Below are 24,238 nucleotides of genomic sequence, written 5' to 3'. Positions count from 1 at the left end.
TTTATCTGGCATATATAGAATGAAAAAATTAATATAATTTATTTTAACATCTTCTAGATCTTCAGAAATCCTTCACAAAAAAGTTGAGTATGACTTGATGTGCATTATGAACATTGAAAAGCTTTGGGAACCAGGGGTGATTATAGTATAAAAATGGGGAGATAAAAACTGGTCTGAGGTTGCTTATAGTTATATTGAGATTATAATGTTTTGGAACATGGACCGGTGCATTTTTTCATCAGAGTGTAACTCCTCTCACCTGTCTGTAGGTTAAAGATAGGTCACTGGGTCTGGTTTGCTGCTGAATGTTTTCAAATGAATATTCCCTTCTCGTTACTACTTTCCTTTTCTTCAGAAATCGTAGCACAGAAGCATTACTTCCTTGTCATGATCTGATTTCCAGTGCTCCACATGAGAAGAAAAATTTCACAATTAATAACAGTGAAGGATCTGATTACCTTGGCCCCAGATGGTCCTTCTTTTGTCCTGCTGTTTCTTAGCTGTGATTTCTATCATAGATCTACAGTCTTTCATTATTTGACTGAAGTCTCTTTTCTGTTTGACAATGTTAAGTATCATTTAAGTGTGTTTATTTTAAGGCCTCTGCACAAGAACTGTGAAAAAAGGCCTCAATCTAAATAAGAATTAGGGCCTGCATTTTTGCTTTGTTTTAAAAAAGTTATTGCTGTTTATGTGATATAAATGCAATGAAATGGTGCATAAATCTAGTTAAGTGTAGTTGTAATATCTCTTGTGTTTTTTAAAACATTCATGCATCTATTTGGCTGTTCTCCAAGGATAAGTTCAGGCTTAGGCTGTCAAACAAATGGATTTTTAACGCATTTCTGTGTAGTTAAATCTAGTTTGGATGTAGTTGAAACTTCAAAATGCTGAAGTACAGCAGAAAAAATTAATTACGCTAATCTTGTCTCTATGTACCTTTCACTGCAATCTTTAATGTCTTCAAAATAAGCTCAGGAAAGCTCATTTCTAAACATTTTTCTCTTATGTATTCAGTTTAGAAGAAATTCTCAACTGTGTCAGTGTTTTATGTGTGAACTTTACAGGCATTTCAGTGTAGATTTTCTTGGTATGTCTCGATCTTGCAGTTGCTTAGGTAAGACTGAGGTTGCGCTAGGTTCTGTTAGTTCTTATAAATGATTATTTCTTCTGTCTCCCGTTTGCAGAGAGTATCTGTATTGCAATTCATTGTGCATGATCAGACGACCCCTTATCTAAGATGTTTGCAGTAAGAAGAACTTAGCAGTTTAAAATTCTTTATAATTTTTAGTTTCTCTAAAGATTCCTTGGGTCTTTGGTGATGCTTCACATATGTCCTTAGAGATCATCATTACTGTCAATAGAAGAAACAACTTGGGCACGTGTTCATGTGCTAACCTGTTGCGCAGGCAGTACTGTGGCACAGGGAGTACTGATGTTCCAGCACAGGTGCCATATACTTATGGAAAAAAAAAAGTACATGTACCACATTTCCTCTAGTTTTATCAGAACATGATTGCGCACCTATAATTCTTTCTTGTTCTGTGACTGAGGCCACAAAAAAAGTTATATTGATCTTCAGAGGATTCTTGCTGTCGGAGCTTGCTGTTTGTCGTCCATTGACACTGTTTCCAGAAATTCAGTTTTAAAATATATTAATATGTTAAGCACATTGTGACACTTCAGTTTTAAAAAATGTAAATAGACATGATGCAGCTATCTGGAGAGGGCACCTTCCCATGAAACAGATACAGTGTTTAGGCTTCCAGCCTACATTTCTGAAGAAAATGTCATTTTTCCTGTCATTTTGTGGAACGAAAGAAATCTGAAGAGGTTTAAAATAAGACATTTATTTACTTTTAAAATTATTCTGCATAATTCTGTTTTTCCATGGTGGTTTTTTAATTGTTGCCAACTTTGATAGTGGTATTTTAAGGCTTAGTACTCTTACAGCTATTGGAAATATGTTTGATATAAGGTGGTGTTCCAGGAATGTTCTAGTTTGAATCATACTCTTTTTTTTTTCTTTTTTTTTTTCCCCCCATCCCCTCTTCCATTTGTAATTTATTCTAGGTATTTATGTAAACTGTCAGACCAGGAGTTGCGACAGAGTGCAGCCCGGAACATGGCAGATTTAATGTGGAGCACAGTTAAAGAACCGTTGGATACAGCCTTGTGTTTTGATAAAGAAAGTCTTGATCTTGCGTTTAAATACTTTATGTCTCCAACTCTAACAATGAGATTGGCTGGGCTGAGTCAAATAACAGTAAGAACTTTTTAAAAATATAAATAATATTTAGAAAAAATGTTTCTTTTTGTGTTTTGTGAGTTACAGACTTGTTTTGGGGGCTTTTTAAATGTGTGAAAATAGCAGATTCGTTTTATATGCAGTCTTGGGAAATTATAGTCATGACTGTGAATACAGGGTTCACTGAGAGATAAGTCCAAGTGATGGCTACGTTCTGCAGCGCAAGGATCTGTTACACATATCCTGAACAATTTACCATGCTCAACAAAACTGTCTTATAACCATGTTTTTTGACAGCTAGGTTGAAATGAAGTCCCTTGACGTGGCTATATTTGTTGTTTACAAAGGCTTTCAATCTGTTTTCATTTTTACCTTTACAGTGTCTTGACTCTACTGTAATTAGCTGCTCTGTATTGCTCTGTATTGCTCTTTTTCCTGTTTTAGTGTAGTCTGTTTCTCAAGAGAGCATTTCTGCATTAATTAGCAGAAGACGTGACTTGAAGAGGTAAATGTAGAGAGCATCAAACAGAAATAGATTAAAATAAAAAACCCCACCATTCTCTCTCCCATGGAAATGTCCACGTTGCACCAGTCAAGATCTGTTGTGCATCCTTTGCCGTTGATCCCTATGTGTGTATTAAAGCCATAGACAGACAGTTGTACAGAAGGTCCTAAGGGAACTTTTTTATTCATCTGAGCCTTTTCAATTTTGTGTTTCTTCTGACACTCCTGTATTTAAGATTTATGGGTTATATGGTTATGTTTGCCTTAACACAGAAAATGGTGAACAGGAGCAAACTATACTAGAATGAAGAAACATGTTCTCCTTAAGTTTTGTAATATTTTCTGAACACATTTGGCCTTCTCTGATCCAGCTGATTACATAGCATCACTCAGTGGCTCTCTTCACTGAGTGTCAGTAAATACAAGTTTACTTCTCACTATATTTATGTATGGAAGTGCTTACAGTTGTTTTAATAAATGACAATTTAAAATATCCTGTAAGTATTTGCAGTCAGATTATTGATGTTTTTTAACCAAAGTAAATGTTTAATTTACCTAGATATATGACCTTCTAAGTTAAAAAAAGTCTGACCTCCATTTAGTAACTATTAATCAAATGCTGTTCTAAGGGTAACTGCATTTATTGGACTTGAATGCATTGTCCATTCAGTTTGGCATTTGTATGAATGAAAACATAATGCAATTCATCCAGTGGAGGTGCTAAAGCAAGATACAGAGAAAGTTAACTTTTGGAAGAAATAGTGACAGCATGTATTCATTACTGTAAATACAATTTATATACAGAAGTAATTTATATTACTTTACAGAAATGCTACATATAATATACTCAGTGCCTGAATTCTAATCTTCTGTCGTAATTTATTAGTGGAAAGTGAATGTTCAGGGTTCTTTTTGTGTAATAAGAAAACTTCAGAGAGTTGATAAAGTCTTAGGTGAAAATGTAGCATATATTTTTTGTTTTGATTTTTCATCCCCATGTGCTTTATTATTTCTACAATTACAGATATCTCATAATATGTGGCAGATACATTTTAAAATATGGCCATTAACTGGACATAAAAGTAATTTCTTTTTTTTTTTTTTTACTTTGCACAGTTTTGGAAAATGTAATTTTCAATATCATTTGTTTGAAAGTAAATTTCCAATGGTTTCATAGTTCCAATTACGTTATTTTTATTCCTGTAAGAACTTTATTTGGTTTTGTACCGTTGTCCTTCTTTAACTACTCATGTATGTCTTTTTGGGTATCCTTACCGAAAGAAAGTCTGAAAATAAGAATGTATCTGTTCGTTTATTTTTCAGTCATGTAGTTCAAGGGAGTGCGAAATTGTGTAATTTTGAGTAGTTATAACATGTTTTGACTTGTTATGATTGATAAATATGACTGTAAAAATTAGATTTTTAATAACAGATGTATTTTTAGACCAAAATAGGTTTTAGCTTGTAAAAAAAGGAATATTATTTGTTAATAACTTATTTTGAGTCTTTAAATATGAACAGTCTCTACAACTGCTCTGGAACTCTGATAATTCATTCTTCTTTCTCATTCAAATCATAGGCAATTTTCTCTTTCATTCTCTTTTTAAAGATCTTATGAAGATAATTTTGGAAGAAGCATCTTTTCATTTTTCTTGCTTGACTTCAGAGTTTGAGAAGCATTTTGGTTTATTTAGTTTTGTATGCCTTGCCTGGAACAATTTTAGTTGCCAGGTCTGTGCAACTTTGAGTGTGAAATACAAACCAAAATTTACAGAAATTTTGACTTCCTCTTTACTGAAGTTTTATGTCCTCTTTGCCAAAAAAGATGTGTTTATGAAGATGTGATATAGTTCAGCTTCGGTAGTTAGTATTTTCACACAACTTTATTACCAATGCACTTTTGTTGAAGTTTCAATGAAGTTACCTTTTTGAAGTTTCTTTTTTCTATTCATGTCTCTGATAGCTAGAATTTCTCAAATTAATTTAATTGAAGTGTTCCTCCCAACCAACACAATTTTAGCTTTCTGTTTTGTATTCAAGATTTTAGAACTATGATAACTGCAACTGCAAAATGTTTTCCTTTTCTGGATTTTCCTTTGCCAAAAATTGAGCATTTAGCCTTGAAGCAATTCTTCATTTCATTTTGAAAATAGATGTGAAGATTCAAATAAAACTTTTAGCATAATTAGGTGCAAAATATTTTAAAGTGTGAACTTTTCAATATATACTTTTATTTCAAAGAAAGGTTTATTCTAAAAATTTGTATGTAAAGTTGAGTCAGGTGCAGATTCTAATTTCAACTTACAAGATCAAGGCTAAAATAGACTTGGTCAAATAATTTATATGGGTTGCCTGATTGTTCTGTTTCCAAGATAAATGTACTTTTGCTTTCGTTGTGGAGAGAGAAATCTTTGACCAAAAGTATCAGTGAATCTAAACAGATTAATGTCTTCCAACATGGAGGTGTTGATTTGTGTCTGCCAGGAGGTTTTTTTTCCTTCCCTGTCTGACAGCTAACATGACTGGTCCTAAAATTAAACCTTTCATGTTTCACGGAACCTCTTGACACACACAGAATATGTGCTTTATGGCATACAGGGATTATATTTGCTTACCACCAAATATAGACTTGCCTCCCTTAAAGAGTAGCACATACATAATGTGTCATATCATCTGGCTAAAGTTCTTATTTACAAAACAAAATTGAAGACAGGCACATGAAAGTTAATTTTAGCAAAGTGGAAGCTTGGGTGGCTGAATATGAAGTTGGAAATAGCTACAGAAAAGAACAGCAAAATATAAACCAAGATATACCTGAAGCTTTTTTTTGTTGTTGTTACCTTGTTTCTCTTTGATTTAATCTCCCAGTCATCTGTTGAGATCTGTTGAGGTTCAGCTGCAAAATATCCTCTTCTCTCTCTACTATTTCCTCACAAACAGGACTCTGTTTTCCTGTCCTTCCAGCTACAGATGAAAGTTTATGCTCATAATTGATCTGGCCATCCTTTCTTTTATAGTTTTTCAACCCCTTTTGGTTCTGTGGGTTAGTGAAAATGCAAATACAGCATTGTTAGGCTTTTCTGGAACAAATTCAGTGCAAAACTTGAACAGTGCTTATTTATTCTTCTTGCATTGGTTTCCTGTGTAGAAAGTCAGTTCAATTACCTTTGATGGTGTCTTGAGACAAGACTAGCTAGGGAGATGCCTTTTTGTTCTCAGCTTTCTTTGCTGAAGACTTTATGCCTCTATTGTACTTCATAACTAACACACATGTGTTACATTAATTTAATGTCTGGGCACAGGCCTCTTTAGTTTCTTACAATGTTTCATATATAGTAAAAAATTGAAAAATTATTTTATTCCCTCTGGCATTTCATGGTAATAAAACATGAAGTGAAAAAAAATGTTAGGAGATGAGTTGAGGATAAGGTGGTGCAACACTAACCTGTGTGTACTTTCTATTGCCCTGTTGTGTCAGAATTCTAAGACTTTAGTTGAACTTACTGGAATTTTCAAACCGTTTTTACAGTATGAAAAAGAACACCTTTTGTCGTAATTCCTTTGGGTAAGATTTTTGTATGGGAAATTTGGATCAATGTGACCGTGGATTTAAAATTGATAATAGTAACAGTTCAATACGCTTTCACTCACTGATCTCTTTCAAAACATTTTTGGTTTTGGGGAGTAAGTCTTCAGAAAAGCCTGTGAACTTTCACTTCTTTATCTGACCCAGTTCTGAATGGTCATAATTTCTTCACGAAGTTCTATTCACGTGTTTTTCCACTCCTAAATATATTTCATTTGAAACTATCCATTAGTAACTTATCTATTAATAATTGTGTAAACAAACTCTCGTGTCTCACTAATTTTAATGCATATTTTCAATCTTATTTCTTCAAAAAACTTTTTCTCCACAAGTTGTTGAGATGAGACACAAATAAATCTTTGTGTAAAGACAGCAGGAGATTAGCTGTCACCTGAATTATAGAGTGCAAATACCAGACTTATTTCAAGAAAGAAAAGAGTAAATATTTTGCTGAAGTTATGCAACAAGTTTATATTTGAATGTCAGTAATTCACATTTCTGTGTCTTTAATTTTTTAAAAACAAGATGACAAATAAATTTTATTATATAATTTTAAATATTTAAAAAATACTATGTAGATGTAAAGAATTCAATACTCAGCCATCTCTGTATCTGGAAATTTGATGCTGGTGGAAAGGGTGGAAGAGAGATGTAAATATTTAACAGGCTTTTTTTTTTCTCTGAGATATCTGAATTTATCAGTTCAGATACCTTTCAAAGCTTCATTTCATATAAAGTATGTAATTTTCACTTTCCAATTTTGTAAACTTTCAACACCGATAATGTGACAAAATAAATCTTTGCTGTTGTAGTAAGCATTACAATAATGGGGAAACTCATCCTAAAACATCAGTTTCCAGAGTATGTGTTTAATTTCTCATGAAAACCAATGTGTGAAGTGACTGCTCTGTACCTCGTTTTGATTTCTGGAGTGGGTGGAGTTTTGTAACATCATCTAATTGCTTTAGTGAAAGAAAGGCTGATTAAAAAAGAAAATTGATCCCTTCTGCCTACTAGAATGCCTGTTGTTCAAAGTTTTGTCAAAGCTGTTTATTTAAAAACATTGAAAATACTAGAAAATTTTTTTCATCATCGCTAATACTATTTTTAAATATAAGAAAACTACCTCACAAAATATTTAGATAAAATTTTAATTTTTTTCTTCCTTTTTCTAACTATAGAACCAACTTCATACCTTCAATGATGTGTGTAATAATGAGTCATTAGTTTCAGACACAGAAACGTAAGTAGGAACATTATTATGAATACTTTAAGTGCTATATGATTACAGTTCTTCTGTCTTGTTGTTATGGATTATACACAGTGGGGAGTACTGATAATCTGAAGTGTTTATTAGAAATATCCTAATCAGGGGTTTAATAAATAGTTTGAAATGGTAACTTTAAAAATATTCCTAAATGTTTATGATTTTTTATTGTCTTCAAAGATAGAGTCAAGGTAACCTTTAGATAAATGTAGATACTGAAATAATAAATACCTATAACAGGCCATTATCTCCATTGTGATGTATAAATAAGAACCAGGTAATTAATATCCAAGTAGTATTTTTGCTGTCTTCTCATTTCTCCGGATTATTTAGTTAACGAAGACTTGCCTTGCCATCACTGGCTCCCAGCCTTGTTATTAGTTTTCCACTGAGTCTGTGAGGCTATGCTTTTAGAACCATTTATTGTTAAAATCCTTATTTGTATAATTTAGGTGTGTTTAACAGTTCTAAAGGGGACTCCCATAAATCTTTGAGAAGATTCATGTGTGGGATTGTATTCCACTGAAGAAATGTATTGATTTTTGTAGTAACTCTAAACTTAAAATGTTGGAAATGTCTAGAATTTAGACAAAAGTATGTCTTTAGGTAGTTGAAATAACTGTTCTTTTGAAATAATAGGCAAAGTAAGTAAAATCTGGGATTTATTTGTGATATACTCTTTAAGTTTATCTTGGGGTGTGATATACTCCTTACATCTTGGGGGCTGTATCCATGTGCATATCTCACTACAAACACACTCTCCGATATCTTTTGCTCGTTAATGAGAAGTCTGTTACAGCAGCAGTTGGCTTGATTTTTTTATCTGGGTAGTTTGGTTATATATGGTTTTATTTTAACACCTGCTTATTGAAATCTGGCAGCAGTCAAGACCACAATACTGTAGCTTTCATGTAAATACCTTGAATGTTTGAAGTGAAATTTATTGTAATAGGTTGATATTTTACAAATAATCAGAATCTAGGACAGTTTTGCTTCCATAAAGATGTGAAAATACCTTGAGAATACGAAACAAATAACCACCTATGATCAACTTTTTCTTTTGTCCTTTGTCACTAAATCAATAGGAGAACATGAATCCAAGCTACCAGTTTATTTCAAAGTATATTTGTACATAGTGTCAGAAAAAAATTAAAGAATTCTCATCATGTATGACACAAATGTTACTGTATCTGATGAAACCTGAGTGTAATGTCATTAGGCTCATGTACATTTCAAAAAATTTGTGTTATTGTAATAAATGTAAGCACACATTTATTACTTAATATAATATTAATATAATGTATACTTATATATAATTATTATTTGTATATTTTGTGCCCTAGGAGCTGTTGGGTTTTTTTCCAAAGCCTCTAGTTCTGTATCAGTAGAAAGAAATACTACAGGAGCATAACATGTTGAGTATGTGAGGTGGTATGGATGGCTGGGGTATTTTCAATGCTCTGCTGCCAGTTGATGGTGTGTTCTTACCTCAGTTTTATCCGTTTCTTCTCCTCCTTCTTTCATGTTGAAACATGAAACAGAGGTGTTTCTTGTTTAGTTTACCTTCTGAAACACATTGTGAATGAAATAGTTTTTAACTAGTTGTAAATAATTAAGGAACATAAACAAGAAGTTACTCTGCCAGTTAAACATAATGAAAAACTGTTTGATGTTCTATGTCAAATGTAAAAAAAGGAAAGGTATTGACAGGGGAAAAAGAGAAGGGTGCTTGAATTTCACTGCAGAAGAGCAGATGTACTATGCAAGAACATCAGAGTTATTTTAAAGCTGAAGGAAATTGTCAAATTCTCATTTGGGATATTACTTTCTTGGCAAGGGCATCTGTAAACAGCCTGTCATTTGATAGGAATGCAGCATGAACAGAAGACCTTCTTTACCACTTTTGTAGTATGTGATTTTTATTTTTATTTATTTTATTTTTTTAAATCTGATTTCCAGTAATTCTGATGTTTTACCGGAAAATTTGGGTACAAATCAGTATCGAGTATTGCTGCTCATCTTCAGGTGTTTTTGAAATCACTGATTTCTTCCAGTCAAATAGTCCCAAAAGGCTGGTGCAGAAGGATGGGGAAAATGTCTCACTTCTACAATTTGTTCAGTACAAAGCTGCCCTCTCATTAGAGCCTCTGTTCATGAGAAATTTTTGGATGAGAAGGCACTTATGGAGTTGGCAGTGATTGAATGAGCAGCAAAAGGAAAGCTTTTCATTCCTATTTCCTTCATGGAGAAAGGAAGTCTGAGATTTATTTTGTACCTATGTAGCCTCTGCAGATTTATCAAAGGAAGATGTTTTGCATTATGTCTTGTCATCCCCATTATGTGTTTTGACTTTTCCAGATGCGTTTGGAACTGTCAACCTTTGGGATTTCTCCTTCTGTATCTTAATAAGGTGGGTTTGCGGGAGGTATCTTTTTTTTTGAAAAAGAGCTATCAGTTAATCCTAGCTCTTCCCTTTTGCTTGGAAGTATCCTCAGGATTTTTTAGCAAATATTTTGCAGTAGTAGCTTCCCACCTTTATCTGCATGGTTGCAAATTTATCCTTGGTTAAGAAAAGCTAAAGCATCTTCTGTCTAGGGAAACACTGGATTTCACAACTTGCACTTGAAAGCAGCAGAAAGTGAAGACAGAGAAAACTGCTTTCTAGCTGTAGATATTTGTATGTCTTTTTAGATTTAGTTTACTTGACTGTTTTCTCTAGGGTTGAGGGTTTGTGGTGACTGAGTATCAGTACTGTCCAGATAAAGTGCAATGGCTATTCCTGGCTCTTGAGATAAAATAATGTTTTTTGCAGTCTGAGCTACTAAACAGTATGAAATCTATTGAAGCTAAAAATAATGAGACTGAACAGAAGAGTCTTAAAGTCTTTGAGTAGTGATTCCTAAAACTATTTTGCTGATGTTGGTTAGTGAATAATGATCATGCCTTTTAGGGAGGGAAGGTATTTTTTGTGCTATTTGGACCACAAGAGGAAAAAGTGTTGTTTTTTTCCTTAATGAGTACACTGTCAGCTTGTGGAAATAACATGTGTAAAGAGATATTTTGTTTTGCTTTTCACTTGGCAGGTAGCCAACAATTTGAGTTTCAGGATTCAGGTTGAGGCTGAGACAACCTCCTGCCTCATTTAAAAACTTAATTTCCCTCACTTAAAAAGCTTCCTAGAGAGTAATTCCAAGTGTCCAAAATTCATTTCACCTCTGAACAGAAAGATCTGGACTATTTCTTCTCCTTTTTTTTCTCTCTCTTATTTATTGAGATATCTAGCTGCAAGTTGTGTATTGCTTTTTCCTTTCACCACTGTTCTCTTAGCTCGTGTTAACTCTCGCTTTCTCAATTTTTCTCTAAGCTCACCAGCTGAATTTATGGCAGCATCATTTAAACACCTCTTCCCCTTTCTCTATTCCACATTCCAGGAATCTTTTCAGATATTCTCTTAAAAATATAGAGCTAAAGGTTTTCGCTCAGCTCATTACTGTTTCTTCCTAGTGGCATACACAACAGTTTAATAAAAATTCAAGATTATGTCAGAGTAGTGGTTTTGGAGTGCCAAATAAGAAAATATCTATTTATAAACAAAAATATCTGCTTGAATGTGTGTTGAGAAGGTGCCTGCTGTATCCTCTTGGCATTTCTGATCCTACAATAAACTGGGAGGAGTGGCTGACACACTGGAAGGCTGTGCTGCCATTCAGTGAGATCTGGACAGGCTGGAGAGCTGGGCACAGAGGAACCTGATGAAGTTCAATAAGAGCAAGTGTAGGGTCCTGCACCTGGGGAAGAATAACCCCAGGCACCAGTAGAGGTTGGGGGCTGACCTGCTGGAAAGCAGCTCTGCAGAGAAGGACCTGGGAGTACTGGTGGGTGACCAATTGACCATGAGCCGACAAGGTGCCCTTGTGGCCAAGAAGACCAATAGTCTCCTGAGGTGCATTGAGAAGAGTGTGACCAGCAGGTCAAGGGAGGTTCTTCTCTCCCTCTGCTCTGCCCTGGTGAGGCCACATCTGGAGTGTTGTGTCCAGTTCTGGGCCTCCCTGTTCAAGAGAGACAGGGATCTTCTGGAGAGAGTCCAGTGGAGGCCACAAAGATGATTAAGGGGCTGGAGCATCTTTCTTACAAGGAAAGACTGAGAGAGCTGGATCTGTTTAGCCTGGAGAAGACTGAGGGGGCCTTATTAATGTTTACAAATATCTAAAGGGTGGATGTCAAGAGGATGGGACAAGACTCTTTTCAGTGGTGGCCAGCGATAGGACAAGGGGCAGTGGGCACAAACTGGAACACAAGAGGTTCCACTTAAACATGAGGAAAAACTTCTTTACTGTGAGGGTGCCAGAGCCCTGGGACAGGCTGCCCAGAGAGGGTGTGGAGTCTCCATCCCTGGAGATGTTCAAAACCCCCCTGGATGCAGTTCTGTGCAACTTGCTCTGGGTGAACCTGCTTTGGCAGGGGGGTTGGACTAGATGATCTTTCGAGGTCCCTTCCCACCCCCACCATTTTGTTATTTTGTGTAAGTAGTTGAGATCAATGTTTCCCATCCATTGTTGTGTTGTAGATGCTATTTGGGTGATTTTGTTAAGAAATGTTAAGCCTTTATCCTTTGCAAGCTGCTCATTATATTTCTACATTTTTTTTCTTTCACAGTTTTATATTACATTTTTCAGTGATGTTGATGACACACTGTTGCATTTCCTCCAGTACTGATCTGGTGTGTTTTTGTAGCTGCGTGGTGAATCATGTTGGGAATTGACTAGTTGGATAAATAAGGTTTTCTTTGGGGTGGTTATTTTGTTGTGGGATTTGTTCCTGGATCTGGGTCATCATGGCTACCAAGTATTGCACCACAGCCTTAGATTAAAATGTTTCTAGGACTTTAACCCAACCCTCTTATAGAGAGACCTTCTTTGACCTACCAGGAAAATGTGTAAACTGTAGTTTCCTTCCAGATAGTTTTATTTACAATAATGAACAGAATTCAAGCTGCGGTGCTGGCCTTTCGTAAGTACAGTTTGCAAACATTAAGTTGTATCAGAAACTGCGTAGGTTCCACTCTTACCCCCAGTCTCATGGAATACCTGGGGAAACTGATGTCAGAAGTGCTTCAATTTCATTTCTTGGAAGTAAAACAGTTATTTTTGACAGACATGAATTGTCAGTGAATTTAAATTAAAAGTCTAGAGGGAAGTTGATGAAGTCTAGAGATCATGTAGCCCAATATGTTGTGTAGATTTCCCGTGTGAGAAGGATTTAGAGAAAATTAAACCAGAGGAGCTGCTAACTTTACTTTTTCATTCTCTTCTCCTCCTCCCTCACCCACAACATGCACTCACAGAGAGTATCTCTTTAAATGACTTTTCCTCTTGCTGTCCCAATTCCTAAATCCGTGAAAAATAGCTAATATGTGTTATTACCAAGGTGAATGTTCTTATTGCTAAGGCCTGTATGACTTAGTTCTCTTATTTGTAAAACCGTTACCTGTGCTGCTACTTTCACGTTGGAAGAAAAAGCATGTATGTACTTTGATCATAATGCATGTTTTTCACTCTCACTGTTTCCTTCATTATGAAGGAGGAAATTTTTTTCTATAACCTTTTGAAGAACTACTTCTTTTAAAAGAAAATTTGACCATATTTTTACTGAAAATTGGGTTCTTGCTAAGTTGCTTGAATTGTAGTGATATTGTATAGTAATAGTCATATAATAATTTTCAAATTGCTCTATGGAAAATACTTTTGAATTACAAAAAAAAAAGACCATATGAAAGAAATGTTAACATAGCTAGAAATTAAAATTAAAATGCATTGAAAAATATTGAAAATTATACTTTAAATCTTTTAATAGAAGTTATTCAAGGTTGCTCTGCTTATTGATGCAACTCAGAACTTAGTGAATTTTTATGAACTTGAGTGTACCTGAAATTTCTCACAGCTGTAGGTCTTTTGGTAATTACTAAAGTAAAAAATGGGGTAAGTGACAATATACAAACTTAAATCATAAGTTAATTTATTCATACACTGGCAGTTACTTGTATTTATTTGAAGTTTTTGAATTGCTTGTCAGTTAAGGTGTTCACTCTGTTTAAAACTGAGGAAACTTATCAAGGAACCAAAAAACCACTGGACAAAAAACCCCTTTGCTGAAATGGAAGTTCTCAGGAAATAAGTCAAGCATCCTTCATTTACACTGCAATTAGCTTTCTTTGGTGAATCCTTGAATCTGCTATCATAAGTATATTTCCTAGTATATCAGAGAACCAAGTACATTGTTCTGGTATTAAGTTGGTCATTTTTAAAGGCAGTATACTTAGCGATTGGTGTGCCCTCAGCAAAACTTTCTGGGAGGAACAGTTCTCTCTGGGAAACACAAAGGCTGCATTTTGCCTTTCACAAGGATCCTCTTGTTTTTGGTCATCCTCAACAAATCCATATCAAATGAATGTTTACCTTCAGAAATATGAGATGTCATTTTATCACAGTTGAGCTCACCAGTAGGATAAAGAGGTTTTTTACCATTGAGAATACATCTATTAAAAAAAGGTATTCCTTCAAAAGAATAATCCATTATTTCTCAGAGGAAAAATGTTGCAGATTAGAGATAAGAGAACTGCCGTACTCAATAAAATGGGAGGGGACTCACTGTATGAGAGAGTTATTGTTCTTTCCTTTGGTGTAGCTAAAATGCAACATATGATTCTGGATACGATGTCTAATGGACATTGTGCCACTAGCAGAAGTGTTTGGTTTAAAGAGACACGCAGTGCAGTATCTCCTTTCGTGTTAACATTGCCTAGTGAATCTAGCAGTGTTTATCTGGGATTCATGCTGAATTTAAAAATTCAGATCCAAGAAGGAATTAAGTGGTCCTGCAACAAAATGAGCTCCATTGACTTATGACTCAGGAGTTAAGGTTTTTACCTCTTGTGGAGGACCATATGCAATGATTTTTTTCACATTTCATAACCCAGAAGTGCATCAGTTCAGGTCTCCTGCACGCATCTAGTTGGGTGTACATTCAATCCTGTGACCAGATTAGACAAATGCAAACTACAAGGCTTTCTGCTTGTATTTTGGACATGTAGCAGGAGCACTTCTGCCCACAGCAAGGGCAGAAGCCATAATGTAAATGTAAACGTAAAGCCGTAAGAAGGAACTAGGGGTGAACAGACCATAAGTTCAAGGACCTTTTCTGCAGGCTGCCTTCGGTTTTCAGAGTGTGGGTTGGGCATTTGTGATTTAAGATGAATCTGTAATATCAAGTCTATCAGCTGTCTGAGAAAATGAAAAATAACAGCGTTATAGTTCCTTGAGCTGTATGGGCGATGCCACTATGGTCACTTGTGCTTGTCAGCATGGAGGCAGGTAGATAAGAGCATTTTTTAGAGCCACGTTTGTTGCTAAAGGAGACTGGTACCATATGTGCAAATGAATAAGTTCCTTTAGCTGTAAAATCTGCAAAATCATAGCCTGTGTGTGAAAAGATCTTGCTTCAGGTTTTGTTAGACAGAAAGTCAAGCCCTGAATGAGTCTGCAATGTGCATGCTCCGAAGTTTGGTCTTTGGAGTGTTGGGGGTGGTGGGTTTGGTTTGAAATGAGGCTGTAGGAAGTTAAGTAGATCTGAATTTCATGGAACAGACCTGGCTTATCTTTTTTATCCCTGTTTCAGCAGATACCCTGTCAAGCTCACTTTACAGTATGAGAACTAATTTGCTAATAAGCCATAAATTATACTGGTTGGTAAATTGTTGTACTTTGCAAGCCAGTCATTACTTAAATGTTATGAGATACTGTCTTTTTTGAACAATATAAGAATGTTTGATTCCCCATGTCCTGTAATTAGAAGAAAAGGGCACAATATAGGAATGGTGTGTGTTGAGTAATAGGAACTCTGCTGAGTTCATCCGTAGGGATCAGGCAGTTCTAAACAATTGAAGAACTGGCCACATGCCCCAGAAAGTGAATCCGGTTTGGAAAACCTACAAGGGTAATCTCTTTTTACGTGAAGAATCCTGTTTTCTTCCTGCAAATGATAAAGATGGGCAGTCCTGGAATTTTAATAGTGACCATAGATGTGACACAGATAGCAGTGGTAAAAATAATTCTTCCTGTGGTTCTCTTAAGACACCCCCTCCCTCCCATCCTCCCCTTCTTGTGAAACAGAGCGCTTCTATTCCAGGGCCATTTAAACTACAGGCTGTGCTTTAAATACTGTGATGTCCTCTAATTGCTTCTGGTGCCAAAATTTGTGTAAACAAATGTTTGCTTGAAAGGAAGTAATAAAGAGAAGCTTATGCACTAGTTTCCAGACAGGGCAGTCCTTTCTGGAAGTTCAGCTTCTGTTTTGGAAAATTCAGTTTCCCTGTCCTGTTCTGTTCGAATAGTTGCTTATGGGTTGGCAGTGGGTAAACTTTATTGTTGTGGATTAAACAAATGAGAATTTTGAAGTATCTGTATGCTACATGTGTGTAAGTATAACCTAAAAGATGTGTGAGTTGCTATTTATGCAAGGGAATTTAAAAATATTTAAGGTATTTTCTTTTAAAAAATAATTTCTATCACTCCCACCTTTAGCTACAATTATAAACTCAATGGTTCTGGAATTTCATTATAAACTTGAGTTAAATAGCAGTGTTTATCAAAATCTTACCTGTGACATCTTTGAAAGTGGTCTGTAGGTGGTCTGTTGAGCTCTGTGAGCTAATAAAATTGGTAGAGTTACATGTTTGCTAATGATCCAGAGGGATGCATGGGAGGTGTTGATATTTGACATTAGTCTTATAGCTAAAGAAAAAAATGGGGAAATCATTTAGTTCCTGCCTGAATCAATGAATGTTCAGTATGCTTTGTGTTGAAAACAGTTTTTGTATGCTTACTACAATTACAGGTATTAATTTGAAAGACATGCTGTGCAAGGGAAGAGCACAGCATATATATTATAGGCACATAATTTTACATACATTTCCACTCTTTTTTCATCTCCAGGTCAATTGCAAAAGAGCTTGCAGACTGGCTTATCAGCAACAATGTAGTTGAGCACATCTTTGGACCAAATTTACATATTGAGGTTTGTACAAAATTTTTTATTTTTAATATAAACATGAAGGAGTAACTTCTTGTATAGTAAATCTTTCCCCAATATGTTCTTGCTTTGCAGATCATCAAGCAGTGCCAAGTGATTCTGAATTTTCTTGCAGCTGAAGGCAGACTTAGTACTCAACATATAGACTGTATTTGGGCTGCAGCACAGGTATATATATGATTTTTATAATTGCAGGAGTGATAAAAAAACAAAACAGAAAATGGCAAGTTGATTTTGTTGTACGTTCTTAAAGTTGAGTTTCTTACTTTTTCTTGTCTGTCTGTCTGTCTGTTTTGCTGACCAAAATTTTAACTTAGATAACTGCCACAATTACTGTTTTTTCATTAGATGCAAGACTTCAACTAGGCACTTTTATAGAAGAAGAAAATCAAGTTGCATAGCAAAGACCTGTTTTCACTAAGAATGGGGATGAAAATTTGAGGGTAGATTTAATATTTTTACTATTGTGCTGAATTGCCTTGCTCCTATATATTGTACCTTCAATTTCTGCTACTCCTGATGGGGGCAAATTTTCACTCCAGGTGAAAATTGTGGCAGTGACGTTTAGAGTTGTGCTGCAGCACTGGTGTGAAAATCTGTTCATGGCACTGAGATTTTATTTTTTGCATGGTAAACCTGGGAACTCTGGTAGGCTTTTTTCCTTCAGAAAGAGATATTTGTTTGCTACTTTAAATGGATTGCTAGGTTTTTTATTTTAGGTTGTGAAATGTTTTATTTAGGGGATTTGAATACAGTAGACATATTGACACTGGCCCAGGTTGGCCAGAGGATCTGTGGCTGCTCCTCCCTGGAAGTGTTCAAGGCCAGGTTGGATGAGGCTTTGAGCAACCTGGTCTAGTGGAAGGTGTCCCTGCTCATGGCAGAGGGGGTTGGAACTGGATGAGCTTTAAGGTCCCTTCCAACTCATACCATTCTGTGATTCTGTGATTTCCTGTTGTGGAAACTGTTCTTCCATTGTTTCATTCTGCCTTTATTATTAAAAAAAACCCAACCAAACAACAAACAACCCAAAGCAACCAACCAACCAAAAAAAAACCTAGAAAAAACCCTCAAGGTTTATGTCAATTTTTCTGAAAAATAGGCTCAAAATTAAGGACAGAGAAATGAAATTGATCTTTTTGAACAGATATAGGGAATGTATTCTTTTACAAGTTAGACTTGAAGAGGTTTTTTATGTTCAATATTTCTTTGTAATTTGTTTCAATTAAATACTACTGTATACACATGCCGAGACGTCTGTAGCCCATTGTCATTGTAACATGCAGCTGGTATGTTAATAAATGCTCATTGTAACAGCATTCACTCTGATAGGCTGTAACAATTTTCTGTATCACAGTAATTAATACTTATTTTGCTTACATTTTTAAAGCAATATTTTACCTTCCTTGACGTTTTCACACGTACAGTAACTCACACTAATGTTAGACTTCTGGATTTTTTTCTTTTATACTATTTTAATAACTTTATGTAATGACCCAAATGCGATACTTCTTTTACAGGTCAGATGTTAATTTTGACATACTGATATTTTAAAAATATGTTTGATATCAGAATTGTCCTGTTTACTTCTGTAAAAGGTTTAAAGCTCTAATGTTATTTAAAAGGCTGACAACTTTAGAATAAAAGAATAGAAGGCCTTAAAGAATATATTTTCCACTTTTTAAACTAACTTTGTGACAAAAAATTATCTTTTCTGAGTAGAAGCAGGTATGTCCATGATGTTTCAACCCACATAATTTCATTTTGGTTTGAATCCTGTGAAAAATGGCCTGTACCCCATAAACTGCTGACAGGGATATTTTATATGCCAGGAAGGCAAAATAAAATAAATAAAGAATGAAAAATCCCCTTTTGAGGGGCATATGTGGTAACCAGTGTTTTTTCTAGAAGCTTCCTATAACCATTATTTTATTTTTTTCATATCAACATCCTTACGAACATAAACCCTTTGAGTGACTATAAAAAGGAGCGTTTAACCTAAGAGGAAACATCTACGAGTACTGTCACTTTCATGTGTAAATAGAATTGTTAGCCACACATATTGTCATATTTTTTGCCATCCATTACTGGAAAGACAAAAGAATTATAAACAATCCTCACAGAGTTCACATAGTCTATTCTCTAAATCTCATGTTAGCCTGTAATGTCTTTATTTGTATTTACCACTGCTAACAACGGAATTTGTATTTACCACTGCTAACAAGGGAATGAACAAGGGTTAGAATGAGAGGAAATGGCCTCAAGTTGCCCCAGGGGAGGTTTAGATTGGAGATGAGGAAAAACTTCTTCGCAGAAAGGGCAGTCAAGCATTGGAACAGGCTGCCCAGGGAGGTGGTGGAGTCACCTTCCCTGGTGGTATTTAAAAGATGGGTAGATGAGGTGCTCAGGGACATGGTTTAGAGGTGGAATTGGCAGTGTCAGGCTCATGGTTGGAGCTGATGATCTTAAAGGTCTTTTCCAACCGTTATGTTTTTGTGATTCTATGATTGCAAATGTTATTTCCCGCAGATCTAGCATGTACACTAATATTTTAGAAATTACATTTAAGTTAAAATACAAAATAAACTTCCAGTTCTTCTTTTCAACAAACGTCTTAGAAGTAGAACTAAAGAATATGTTATTACATTTTATTTCACTAAACCTTACATGCTTTACAATTTAAAAATTAAGTTTAGGCAACATTTCAAGTCTGATATAGTTTGGAATTACTGCATGATGAGTGCTTCCTGAGAATTTGTGGAAAGATGTCGTTTAACTGTGGCAATTTTATCAATTTCTGATATTTTTTTTTAAAGTTTATTTTGCTGTTCCTGTTACCTTCTCTGTTTGTACTTTGTAGCTAAAGCATTGCAGTCGTTACATACATGACTTATTTCCTTCTTTGATCAAAAACTTGGACCCTGTCCCACTTAGACATCTTCTCAACCTAGTCTCAACTCTTCATCCAAGCGCTCACACGGAACAGGTAAAGACAAGGCGAACAAAAGCACTGTAACGAGAAAAGAAATTATGTCAGTATATTAAACAAGGATTATGGATTTGTCTTTGTGTTTTCTAAAGGAATGCATGTAGAAGTAATATTCACTAATGCATAAGAGAGGAAACTATATGAGCTAAGTTACCATGTTTCTTTTGTGGCTTTTGAATTATAATCTTTTTCAGAGATTTTTGAAGACTGCATAAACAGTGATAGAAGATTTTAACTTCATGTCTGAATCTTCACGCAACATTATCTTTTGCATTTGTTTATTTTGATGAGTTTTATTTTGGTGAACCATAGTATTGGCTATAGAAAGATTAACAGTGGATCTTTGCATACAAAACCTGCTGCTTCTTAGTGACATTGTTAATCTGGTTTTGTTTATAGACCTTGTATCTGGCATCAATGCTTATAAAAGCACTGTGGAATAATGCACTAGCAGCTAAGGCTCAGCTGTCAAAACAAAGCTCTTTTGCATCTTTACTGAGTACCAGTCTACCCATGGGAAACAAAAAAGGTATGTGGCTTTCCAATAGATCTGGGAGTTAAATTTTGAATTTCTGTAGTCTCCTTGTTGACTTTGGACAAAAAGGATGTGTAGAACTTATTACTTGAAGTATTTTTTTGAAAGTGTCATGCTAGCATATTTTTCAAGCAGAAGTTGAGGGTAAAGATGAAAGCATTAAAAGTTTGTGAGCACATTTGGAAAGCTTTCTATTTCAGATCAATTCTGTGTGTCTATAGTAGTTTGTATTTTTCTGTTGTTTTTTTTTTTTTTTTAATTCAGAGGATGGTCTGTAACTCATCAGTTAACTATTCTTGTTCTGCTGAACATCTATAACTTACATAGCTACATAAAATCTTACAAAAGCTTACCTAATTTTTACCTAATTTTTGATATCACATGCTATTTCTGGTTTTTTGGTTTTTGGTTTTTCTTTTTACTTGACTGTGTATTTCCACACAGTCATTACTAGAGGTGCTACCAAGCCATTTTACTGTAGTTTCCCTTTCTTTTCCTACTGCTGATTTTTATGAATCATGGACAACTATATGCTGACAAAAAGATTTTTAGTCACTTATTTTTCCATCCTGCTTTTTTCCTTCAGAAGAAGAGGAGCTCAGAAGAGCAGCCCCCTCACCTTGTAAGTATAGTTTTAGAAGTACACCACAATCTGATACATTTGATACTCCAGTGTTTTTCTACAGCTGTTGAATTTGAATAGAAGAAGAACTAGTAAAAGTTTGAAATTATGTTTTTATGAGAAGTCAAATGAAAATTGATTTCATGTAGAATCTAGGAAGTTCGTATAGCTGTGGTTTATACTGGCAAGAAGAGACATCAGAATACAGATTTTGTAGTAAAATGCTCAGTGTTCTAAAAAGAATTTTAGTGTTTAGGTACATGGATTGTTTGAGTTATGTCCGTTGTTCAACTGTTTGCAGGAAGGATGCTTTCAAGTTCAACATTTGAGGCAGATTTATGTAATGCTGTTACATTCCAGTTAATAGATATCACAAAGTAACTGGGAAATGTGGTTTTGAACCAGGGTCACCAGCAGCAAGCCCTCAAAGTAGTGACAACAGTGACACTCATCAGAGTGGAGGCAGTGATATTGAAATGGAGGAACAGCTTATTAACAGAACAAAACATGTACAGCAGCGACTTTCAGATACGGAGGTAGGAGTGTAAATCTTAGTCTGTTAATTTTGTTACCGAGTTGCCTATTACTACCTATGGAAATAATGTTTTTTTCCATCATTATTTCAAAACCTGAATGGGTATATAATATGTATGCTTACCTGCAGCAGGATGGTGAATAGCTAGAATCTTACGTTCCGTGCAGTTTGCATAGAATATATTATACCTTGCCCGTGAGCAAGTGCACTACAGAAAAAACACCTCAAACAAATAGATTCCTGCATTTAAATTGTATTTCAGTAAGATTAATCTCTTAGTAAGAGATTGCATGGCATATTGGTTATGTGTCACATTGTCACCCTGTGTGCAATGTGCAACTCTCTATAGCCTGTTACAAATAAAGTTATGCAAAAATGAAATTATTAAATCTGAATCTTAAATCTTACTTAGAGCATTTTGTCATTGGCAACCAAATTGAGAACGAATGAATGAAGACTTGTAGGTTTGACACCTTTCCTCATAATGAAGAATGGTGTTTGAATGATGATTATATTGTTTATGCATTTTCAGTGATTTTTTATTTTCCCACCAATCTTAAAAAATAATAATAATAATAATTTCAGGAATCCATGCAAGGAAGCTCTGATGAGACAGCCAACAGTGGTGAAGATGGCAGTAGTGGTCCTGGTAGTAGCAGTGGCCACAGTGATGGATCCAGTAATGAGGCCAACTCCAGTCATGCAAGCCAGTCTGCTGGAAGCCCTGGCAGCGAGGTGCAGTCTGAAGACATTGCAGATATCGAAGCTCTCAAAGAAGAGGAGGATGAAGAGGAAGAAGATAGCAGTCATAATCCCCAGAAAAGCAGTAGGAGCACAGATCTACGAAGCAGGAAACTGGAATCACAAACAGGCATTTGTCTGGGAGATTCACAAGGGGCATCAGAGAGGAGCGGTGCAAATAATGGGGCAGGGAAGGATCATGTTTTTAATACTGACTCTGTGACACCAGTGGATAATCGAATTAGAATGCTAGATGCTTGTTCTCATGCTGAGGATACAGAACATGATATGACAGGAGAAATGAGCACTGCTCACGTTTCACAAGGGTCTCAAGATTCTTGTATAACTCACACAGGGGACTTCCTTGGGGAAACTATTGGAAATGAATTATTTAACTGTCGACAGTTCATTGGGCCACAGCATCACCACCACCACCACCACCACCACCATGATGGGTAGGTAGCTGGACATTTCTTCTGATTCCTTATATCACAGAAATAAAAGTGATAGCGAAATACTCCATTTGGGCAGAACTTTGTATGGACATTTTGCTATCATTCAGGATAATTTTGTCTAACAGATGATAGTTATTGCAGATAGTTACACAGTAATATGTTTTGTTAACATCTGATTAAAGGTTTTTTGTAAAGTTTTTGTACTGAATAAATAAGACAACATTTGAGAAAATGTTACTTGTTTTGGAAAATGCTGTATTTAGTTAACATTAAAGAAGTCAACACAGTTATCATGATAGTGAGACCTTCAGTTTATCTGTAATCGTTTTTCAAATTCATATGAAGGTCTGCTGATCAGACAGATGATTCATCCTGCCTTGAGCTTTAGGGAGATGTCTACTTACTTGTAGTCTGCTATAAGCAACTTTCTCTTTTATATTGTCCATTCTAATATTCTTTTATAGGCATATGGTTGATGATATGCTAAGTGCAGATGATGTCAGTTGCAGTAGTTCCCAAGTCAGTGCAAAATCAGAGAAAAATATGGCTGATTTTGATGGGGAAGAGTCTGGCTGTGAAGAGGAGCTTGTACAGATTAATTCACACGCTGAGCTAACATCTCATCTTCAGCAGCACCTTCCTAACCTTGCCTCTATCTATCACGAACATCTTAGTCAAGGTAAGAGTGATAAAAAGAAAACAGAAAAATGTTGTACTTCTAAATCAGTTTTTTTATAATTTTGAATTAATCTCCGATAATTAAAATAATCTAATTATTTTAACGATACAATGTGTATTTACCCAAAGAAACCATGGTGACTACTGAGATTCTAGATGTAGCTGTGTTTACTTTTAATTTTTTTTTCTCCATTTCTACTAGAGCTTTTAATGCAAGTTAAAACAAATAAAGGCACTAAAGAGCCTAGAAAATGCTTTTTCTAATCAGTTATTAAATAAAAGTAAAAAAAAAAGACGGTACTGAAATGCAACATTTTTTTCCCTCTCTGAAACCTTACGCGATTTTTCTTCTGGTGGGTGGATTTTCCTGTGATTCCGTACATTTGTCATCTTAAATGAATTAACCATAATGGGCTGTACAGAGGATAATTTTGGAAAAATGGGTTAGAATATAACTTGATATCTTGGGGAGCTTGCCTTAAAGGACATTTTATGCTATTTCATCTTACACTGTCAAATCTTCTAGTTTACTTCAGGGTGCAATTTAAGATGCAACTAAAACACTTCTCAAGAATTAGATCATCTTTCCATATGCTATTGTGGCAGCTTTATTTTATGTTTTGTCCTCCTTTTAAATATAATGGAGGGTATGGTTAGTAAAGGTTTAACATTTTTTTCTTTACTGGTCTGGTGGAACCAAGTCTGCTATCTTCTAGCAGGCAGTAAAGCCAGTACTACTTGTATCTTTTCCTGAAACACAGTTGACTAAGAAAGTCTCTTTTTTCTTTAGGCTTAACATTTCTTGTTATGTGGAACGGAATTATAATTTCAGCCTGACATTGAAAATGTGGAAGGAATTTTTTCTTTCAGTGCAGAGTTGAATAAGCTACTAAAACTTTGTAGTTAAAAAATACTCTAATTCAGCATATTTTTTCAGTATTTTCCATAGATATTACACATCTTACTGAATATCTAAATTATTGTTTGAGCA

At 35.2% G+C, this 24,238-nt stretch overlaps 1 protein-coding gene across 1 annotated transcript in view; it reads left to right on the top strand.

Moving 5' to 3' along the window:
• USP34 (ubiquitin specific peptidase 34) overlaps positions 1 to 24,238 on the top strand; it is a gene marked incomplete at its 5' end in the record, with an annotated part of 118,430 nt that overhangs the window by 20,267 nt on the left and 73,925 nt on the right. Inside the window, 10 exon segments of the mRNA XM_029085744.1 lie at positions 2,074 to 2,266; positions 7,520 to 7,581; positions 16,596 to 16,677; positions 16,768 to 16,860; positions 19,553 to 19,678; positions 20,081 to 20,210; positions 20,803 to 20,838; positions 21,244 to 21,374; positions 21,959 to 22,569; positions 23,034 to 23,248. Of these exon segments, the coding sequence (XP_028941577.1) occupies positions 2,074 to 2,266; positions 7,520 to 7,581; positions 16,596 to 16,677; positions 16,768 to 16,860; positions 19,553 to 19,678; positions 20,081 to 20,210; positions 20,803 to 20,838; positions 21,244 to 21,374; positions 21,959 to 22,569; positions 23,034 to 23,248 (1,679 nt within the window).

The sequence above is a fragment of the Antrostomus carolinensis genome, unplaced genomic scaffold, assembly GCF_000700745.2.
Source record: "Antrostomus carolinensis isolate BGI_N321 unplaced genomic scaffold, ASM70074v2 scaffold6717, whole genome shotgun sequence".
Classification (NCBI taxonomy): domain Eukaryota; kingdom Metazoa; phylum Chordata; class Aves; order Caprimulgiformes; family Caprimulgidae; genus Antrostomus; species Antrostomus carolinensis.
The sequence above is the reverse complement of the archived record's forward strand: the minus strand, read 5'-3'. Positions and strand labels throughout refer to the sequence as shown.